This window comes from Gastrolobium bilobum, unplaced genomic scaffold, assembly GCF_033153095.1.
Source record: "Gastrolobium bilobum isolate Gb01-03AN ecotype WA unplaced genomic scaffold, APGP_CSIRO_Gbil_v1 utg10825, whole genome shotgun sequence".
NCBI classification, from domain to species: domain Eukaryota; kingdom Viridiplantae; phylum Streptophyta; class Magnoliopsida; order Fabales; family Fabaceae; genus Gastrolobium; species Gastrolobium bilobum.
Window position 1 is genome coordinate 176,912 of NW_026898293.1, and position 8,532 is coordinate 185,443.

An 8,532-nucleotide genomic window follows, 5' to 3' on the forward strand; every position below is an offset into this window, starting at 1 on the left:
AAAAAAGAAAAAAAAGGTTTCTAAAATTTTTCACACATAAAAAAAATCTGGATGCAACAAATTCCCCTACTTGCGACGTAATTTTACCCTTGCATTCTTTTGTAAAATCACACATACGAAAAAAATAAAATGGTGATTGGTGAATGATATTTTTTCCGTAGTGAATAAAGTCTACCATTATAAATATATATATGAAGGTTAGTAATACATACAACAAAAGAAAGGTTAGTAGACCACAGATTAATAATGCACAATGCCACAATAAAGGATTGATATCGGATAATATTGATTTGATGATACTTTTCTAGAGTTAAAGATACCTTACAAATCGTTGTCAGTGCTTCTAATCCGCGTTATTAGGTCAAAAGATAACACCCCTCTTTCTCTAAACTTAATCCATAAAAAAATGTCTGGTTAGCTCTAAGAACTTGGTTGTGAAGAAAGAGGAAGAAATATAAGGCAACCTTGAATGTTTGTTTTTATATGAATATCTATTTTAATGTTTGTTATTCCTTTTAAAAAAATTTCTGAGATGATTCTTTGTGGATTTCATGGGGGCTACAAATCTGAAATTCGTATATTCCTTGAACTTGAAAGAAAAAAACAACTCGTACATGAAAAAGAGATTGTAACTTTGTAAGGAAAACAAAGACTGTCCATTACTTCAGTGTGCATATCCATCTTTATTCGTTCGTCAACGATTTTCTTTATATGTTTTGATGTATCAAGGTCTTGCCGCATTTATTTGTTTTTATTGAAAAAATTAATGTCAAGAATTATTAAAACTATTATTTAATCGGAATAAAAAAAGTTAAAATTATTAAAAGAACCATTTAAATTTTTATTAGAGAGAAACAGAATCTACTTCTGGCTATTCATGACAACCTTCGCAGAATTATTATTATTTTTTAATTTTTTTCCCGAAAATAGAAATGGATAGAAAAAGTGTTTGACAAAGTCGATTTATTTTTTTGTTCACGAAAATGAACAAGCTCAATTTCTGTGCTGCGGAACAGAAAAAAGAATATTTTTATTTTTATTTTTTTTGTTCTCGGGCACAAAATGAAAAATATTTATCTCTCTCAATCACTTTCCACCACTATTATCATCATCATCACCACCACCATCCTGACGTTAGCATCGACACCTCCATGCCACCGCCACCATCACAACCACCACCGCTATCGCCACCACCACCACTACTATCACCAACCATTGCCGCAGCCACTGGCGTACCATCACCACCACTACCATCACCATGTCACTGCCACCGCCACCACCACCACACCATATGAAAACGAAAATGATGATTCAAATTTTTTTTATGCTCAATAAGAATAATTTTTATTCTATTATTTGTTATGTTATCAAACACAATTCTAATTATCGGAATAAAAATAAAACATATTATCAAACACATTTTTTTCTCAGAAACTGTTTCAAGGCACGGAAATAGAAAAGAATTGTTTTGATTACCAAAAAAAAGAAAAGAATTGTTTCTTTTCATAAACAGAACATAATGTTGTCATGCACATCCTAATAGTAAAAAATTTCCTTTATCAAAATTTAAAGATCTTCATTTCAAAATTCAACTTTTTTAAAATATATTTTTATTATAGACTAATTTTAAACCCTTTTAATTAACTAATGTAGACTCTATTGTTGCTTTTATACAATGTTCATTTATATATGCATGCGATAATTATTTTATATATTTTTTAAGAGTTCGCTTTTTCTACCGTTACTGCAGATAAGTAATCTACAGTAAGCCCAATACGATGTCATTTTGGAGCAGAAGTCATAGTGTTTTTGTAATTTTAATTTATTTCAGAGTTATAATAGTCTTTATATTTATAATTCTTTAAGATTTCAATATCAAAACGACGTTGTTTTGAAAATAAATACAGATAACTTATCTGCAGTAACTGCAGAAATATTTTTCTCATTTTTAATAAGATAAATATATTTTTTTGCAAGTTGGAGGAGATTATTTTATCTACTGCACTCATATGAAAGTAGGTCAAACTCACTTTTTATCTTTCTCTATGCTCTCTGTATAGGACTTCATCTACTCTTATACTTGTGTAAGAGATAAAGTTATTTTGTGTTTGTAGGTGAAACATCAAATCCTTTTTTAATTGCAATTGGGTGATATTTCTAGGTAATACATTAATTAAATTACATATCTAGATGTAGCCAAAAGTATTGCGACATGAAATTTGACTAAAATTGATAGAATTGTGGCTGGAACATGTGACAAACTTACAATATTTTGATACACTCATTTTTGTAGTTAGGACTAAGGAAGATCCTTATGGTTTAGATATTTTATATTTTAAAAAAGGTTTCTTATATATATTTTTGGAATGTGAAATTAATTGTTGTTCAAAATATTAAAATTATCCTCTTTCCCAATTATTATTTTTTGAGCTCAAACCCTTCTACACTTTTTTGGTATATAAAAATGTAATTTATAATCAAATAAATTCCTATCTTTAATAGTATTTAATAGGGGAAACACTATAGAAATAATTATTAAAAAAAGGCAGATAATATGGAGAACCATTGAATCATGTAAGTTCGAGTTTAGGTAAACAAAATCTGATATAATTAACAGCATAACAGTTTACCGAAAAAAGAAAAAAGAAAACAGTATAACACATACACCTATGCATAGATAAATATAGTGGTGTAAAATTATGTATAATATTATTCATTTAACAATATATACATAAATTATATATAATCCTCTTAATATGTGCAAAGTCATTGCTGTTGGGAAATTCGTTCCCTCAAACTCCAATGTCAAGCGGGTCCAGGGAAAACCCGTGGCGGGGAACCACCACCAATGAGCTAAGGCTACACCAACCGTAGCAAGTGGATCCGACACCATGTCTCAACCCAAAACTTTAAGGGGGTGTTTGGTTCAAGTTTTTGGAGAGGATTACCGGTAATCCTTCTTTGGTAAATGTAATTACCACGTTTGGTAGAAGGAATAAATTACGATTCCCGGATATCCAAGGATTACCGGTAATTTGATTTATAAAGAAAAGTCACTATTCAGATTACCAAAAATAATATGGTAATTCGGAATACCAATCAGAATACCAAGTAAAGGGAAAGCACAACAATAAATTTTGAGACAAAAATACCCCAATACACATAAAAATCTAGACCCAATCTATCAATTACAAAAGTAAAAATAGTTTTGGGTTATTTTTGTAAAATAACCTCATATTCCAAGTCATATTTCGTTCTATACCAAATATGGAATAAGTAATTTTTACCCAGTATTCCCGGTAATATTTTGGCGAACCAAACACATCTTTCGTAAGATTCCAAGTAAACTCAATTTCTACTGAATTCCCATTAATCAAGATTCCCGGTTACCAAAAAATTTCTCCTATACCAAACACACCCTAAGGCATTGGGTTCATGGGTCCTTCCACCTATATACTCTTCACTTAGCTCATTACCAACCAATGTGGGACTCATCACACTTGAATATCTCAACAATCTCCCCCTCAAGTGTGAAACCCACCATTGGTATGCTCCCCCTCAACCGAGTACCCGATGAGGGGGAGCATACCAATGGTGGGGAACCACCACCAATAAGCTAAGGCTACACGAACCGTAACAAGTGGATCCGACACCATGTCTCAACCCAAAATCTTAAGGCATTGGGTTCATGGGTCCTTTCACTTATATACTCTTCACTTAGCTCATTACCAACCAATGTGAGACTTATCACACTTGAATATCTCAACAATTGCAGGGTGTAACGCTAAAATTTTTATAGAAATTAACGTAGAAGTGGATGTTTATGTATTTATTTATTTTATCACAGACGTCATGTTACTGCCACAAAAAGCAATTCCCGTCACCTGATTAGAAAGATCATTCATGCGTAGGTCCCCGTGTGACCTCACGACTAATTTTGGCCACTTTTTTCTATGTTCTTTCTAAAGAAAAGCAAGAAGGGGTCCGCCAATTAATGCGTACCCTTTTAAACCGATCAAGGCCTGAGTCAAGTCTATGAAGATGAAGTATTGAAGATTATCCAATAGACACAAAAAGAAGAAACAATATGCATTCCTTGTTTGGGCCATATAGCTGGCAATGGCATATTTACATTACATGGGTATGAGACTACCTTGATACCAATATAATATATTCCATGGAGATGCCGATCGAGTCTCAAACAACACTTACTAGAATTAATTGCACGCCAGCTCTACTTGGCTTCACCACTCACTAATGTTTTATAAAAATTTCCAAAAGCTACCAAAAGATAAAGGTTACAAAACACGATAAAAAAGTATACCCTCAAAATCCCTACATCGTACTTCCAATAACGCGGGGCTTCTCTAAGCCACTACAATGCATGCAAGCATATTCTCCTTTCCTACCTAGAAATTAAGAAAAAGAAATTCAACCCCAAAAAGAAAAAAAAAAAGAAAAAAAAAGAAAAAAAGAGATAAGGAAGTAGCTTCTAGCAAGCTAGCATTACTATAATTCCACACCTTGGTTCAGGACGTAGGGGAAGGAGAGGGAGCGATCAAGCTCGAAATGTTCTAGCTAGTTTCTTAATTCAGAGAATTTTATTAAATATAGTAACATAGCTAGTAAACCAAACGACATATATGAGCTTAATTTGATATAGGATCAATATATAAATTATATATATATATATAGTCTCATTACTTTGCTACTGTTTGGTTTAAACTCGAGTAGTGCTCAAGGGCTATTGTGAAAGCATGGTGCCTAAAATCCCATATAGATCCGAAAGTGTGGCCAAAAGGGCAACAGATTCGGATCTTAGTTGATCATTCTGTAGGGATAGTAGGAGATGCTGATGCATGGTGTAGGCTAGTCGGTTTTTCAGTTCTCGGTTTTCAATTCTCAACCGGTTCACTTGGTTCCTGAGGTTCTCTAAATGCTTCTTCTTTCTGTAGCGGGACCGTCTGGCCGAATCCCGGTTCGACTGCATGCGCCTGAGCTTTCTTTCCTCTGTCGAGTAAACCACCCGGTTTGATCCTTGTGAACCGGAGCTTGGGCTGGCCGGGTCTCCAGATTGATTAATGAGGGAAAACAGGGATTGTATTTCACTTTCTGTCAGCATGGTTTCGAGAACCGGAGGGCTTGGGAACTGGACCGCTTCGTCGTCGTGGAAGGACATGGTTGGCTTAACTGTAGCAGCAAGTAAGTAAGAAAGAAAGAAAGAGAGAAACAAAAACCGGAAAATTCAAAGAGTGAACCGGAGAGAGGAAGGAAGGGGAAAAGGGAGGAAATGAAGTAGAGGGGAGGGGTATTTGAAGGAGGAAGTGGGGAGACACGTGGGGTCCACTAGAGCATAGGATTTTGGAAAACAAAGGGCATATTCGTCCCCAAAAAAATATAAAAAGTAGGGTTCAGATGTTTGCATGAGTGCCTTTTTCATTTTAACAAAAACAAATGCTGCACACCACCAAATTCCATGCAAACTTTAATGTCAGGTGGCATGGTGGTGGTGGTGGGGATTTAGATGGGGTAAGCTTTTTGGTTATGGTAAGAGAATTGGAGTCTTTGGGAAGATTAGGTTTAACTTAATAACGAAGGATCAAACAAAAACATATAAACAACAAACTGGATAAGAAAGTTGCCAGAAACCACAACACTTGTGCGCCGAAGTCATTTTGGAAACGCGCACTTGAGGTGAAAAAGTCAGTGAAAGTTGCCCCGACGAACATTAAAAAGAATAAAACATTAAGGTAAAGTGGGACTAACTAACCACTGCTTAGTACGTGAAAATTTGTCACTCGTTAGCCCCATCCCCATGCATCCACGCGTTAGTTAAAAGCCTCAATCATTTGGTGATTTTACACAAACCAATTAAAAATCAAGAGATTTTCCAGGTTACTTGATCACAAATAATTAAGAACTTTTTTTTTTTTTTTTTGGGTTATACATGCATATATCCAGTAAACTTTTCTCATTTGGGTGGAAGCACTGTAAACTTTTTAACTGTACAGTTTACACAATTTGATTCTTCCTATCTATCCAAAAGTTGCTCATTGAAAAACAAAGAAACGTAACTGACACTTTATCATGATAAAAATATATTTAATTTGGTCGATTGACTATACAAATAATTTTCCGTCATCAGTAAAGTATATTGTGTCATCTGTTGAATTTTTTTCTTTAATAAGTAAAAAGCTTTAGTTATCATAATAATATGATACGTTCTTGTTTAATAATTAATTAGAGAAAGGGCTCCTGAGTTATTGCAAGCGTAAATTGTCTAAATGACCAATGGAAGTCTCTAGCAAAAGTTATATATATATATATATATCAAGTAGCTAAATTGTGTAGATGAAAGGGATATGTATGAACAAATATACAAAAGTTACTGGCTAATTCAAAGTTTGTGGATATGAATATATTAAAAAAAATCAGCAAAATTCAAGATCTATCAAGCTATCAAATGTGGACGAAGACATAGAAGCATGCATACATATATCTGTCTTGATTTATACATATCAAGTATATTGTTCATCTACTATTTTTTCCAAATTGATATGAATTGGTCTAACGATGGCAAAGACTTACAGACATTGCTATATCTGACGTATGACCTTCAAGTTATTTATTAGAGAATAGAAAGGAATATTCTTGGCTAGTTTTTCCTTGTTGAGCATTCTTTTGGGGCAGTTTTGTTTTGGTTGGCAGTTGTTTCCCCTGGACTGTTTGCAAATATTAAAGCAACTGCATGTGAATGGAGGATAACATGCAATCACTTCTATTGCCATTTTAGTTAACCTTGATTAATCCAATGATGCAAAAATATAATTTAACTATCATGCACTTCTTTAAACGTGCTAAAGTAGTAGGTTGCATGTGCTGCAAGTAAATTTAATGGAAAGAAGAATAGTACCATTTGGGTGCTTCTACTTTATCTGCTGTGTGCACTATATATGCATGGCTTGTCCCTTTAGCCACTGATCTGTTTCCTTTGCTTTTACCTTCGCACCCTTGAGGCCGTGATAACATTACAACTGCATCTCATCTTATGCCGTTAGTTAGTTAGTTCTTGCTTCTTTAGACAATAGGAAGCAAATCTCCAAAAACACAGGGAAGGACGTAATGGGAAGGGTCATCACTCATCTAAAGAATCATGATACAATTTGTCCCCAAATTCGTTTTTTTGTTTGTTGGCCTCTCTTCTCAAACCATTACAATTTAGAAGAAACAGCTGGACGAACTCAATGAAAGAATTGCAAATATATTTTTGAATCTTCGATCCGAAATTTCCACTCTCTTTTAAGTGTGAGTCTAATCTAGTATAGATAGGATTAAATATATTTGGTCATTGGTAAAGGGTGCAAAGTTATTTGACCCAGAAAATTAGTACAGTTATCCATAGCACTAACAATTAAGAAAAGTGGCTGTAACGTGTGTATGATGACAAAAGGAAGGGGTTACAATGTAGCATGTGATACAGAGAACAAACTACACTGCTAAACTAAATTGTAAAAAAAAAAATAAAAAAAAATTAAGTGTGTATCCTCTTAAAGGATATAACCTTATATCGTTTCACCTCTTATAATTATGTACCGTGGAGAGTACATAATTATAAATATGAAAGTTGCTTTTTTCTTTTTTTTCCACGTCAATTGACAAAATTTTGAAAAAAGAAAAACTTTAATATTATAACTATGGGTTTTCGTTTTATCCTTTAACATAACACAACAAACTTTCCTACACTCACAACATTTTGTGGGGCCCACACTTTTTAAAACAAAAAAATAAATAAAAAATTAAGGCACGCAAAACGAATCTCTATAACATTATTACACAATCACTTTTCCTACAACATAACTCTTATAAAACCCTATAACTATATATTTTCTAAAATATATAGTTATAAAGAGCTGAAAGGATCTAAGCTTATATAGCACAAATAATTTTCCCAAAAGAAAAAAGATTAGATTCTCGAGGATTATACACTTCAAATATGTGTTACTGTAATCAAAATTCGTGTATTCCATGTAATATATCAAATACCCAGAACATATGGTATGCTTGGTCACGTAATGGACATTACATAACCGGACTCAGTGCGGATTGGTTCATTTTGCCAATCAGGAATCCTATTCCTAGGTGTAATGTCAATTGCCTCACCAGTCTCCAAGAGACAAGAAAATTAAAGAATCCCTTTCGGATATGTAGAAAGAAACTTCTCCGCACGTCTAGAGGACCTTGTCATTAATGGGGGTAAATAGGGGAAATTTTTATGATACAACCGTGGTACCATTTTTCCAGTGGGAACACCAATAAAAAATGGAGAGAAAATGTGAAAGTGAGATAAAAAAAAAATAAAAAAAATCCAAGCGGCGAAATTTGAAATGGTATCAAAAGTAGGGGTGTAAATGGGCTGGGCTGGGCTGGGCTTTGGCCATCCTGGCCCAAGCCTACGTCAAAAAAAATTCAGCCTATCTGGCCTACTGGCCTATTAAAGGCTTTATTTGTAGGCCAAGCCCGACCCATTTTCAA

At 33.9% G+C, this 8,532-nt stretch overlaps 1 protein-coding gene across 1 annotated transcript; it reads right to left on the reverse strand.

Moving 5' to 3' along the window:
* Nucleotides 1–4,744: 4,744 nt before the first annotated feature.
* On the reverse strand, nucleotides 4,745–5,179 carry LOC133314530 (basic leucine zipper 4-like). Its single transcript, XM_061516014.1, has one exon. It carries the CDS (start codon nucleotides 5,177–5,179, stop codon nucleotides 4,745–4,747), a length of 435 nt encoding a protein of 144 aa, XP_061371998.1.
* Nucleotides 5,180–8,532: the final 3,353 nt, after the last annotated feature.

Excerpts from the sequence above, each read along its gene's own strand:
- LOC133314530 (XM_061516014.1), bottom strand. The coding sequence starts at position 5,179 with ATGTCCTTCCACGACGACGAAGCGGTCCAGTTCCCAAGCCCTCCGGTT.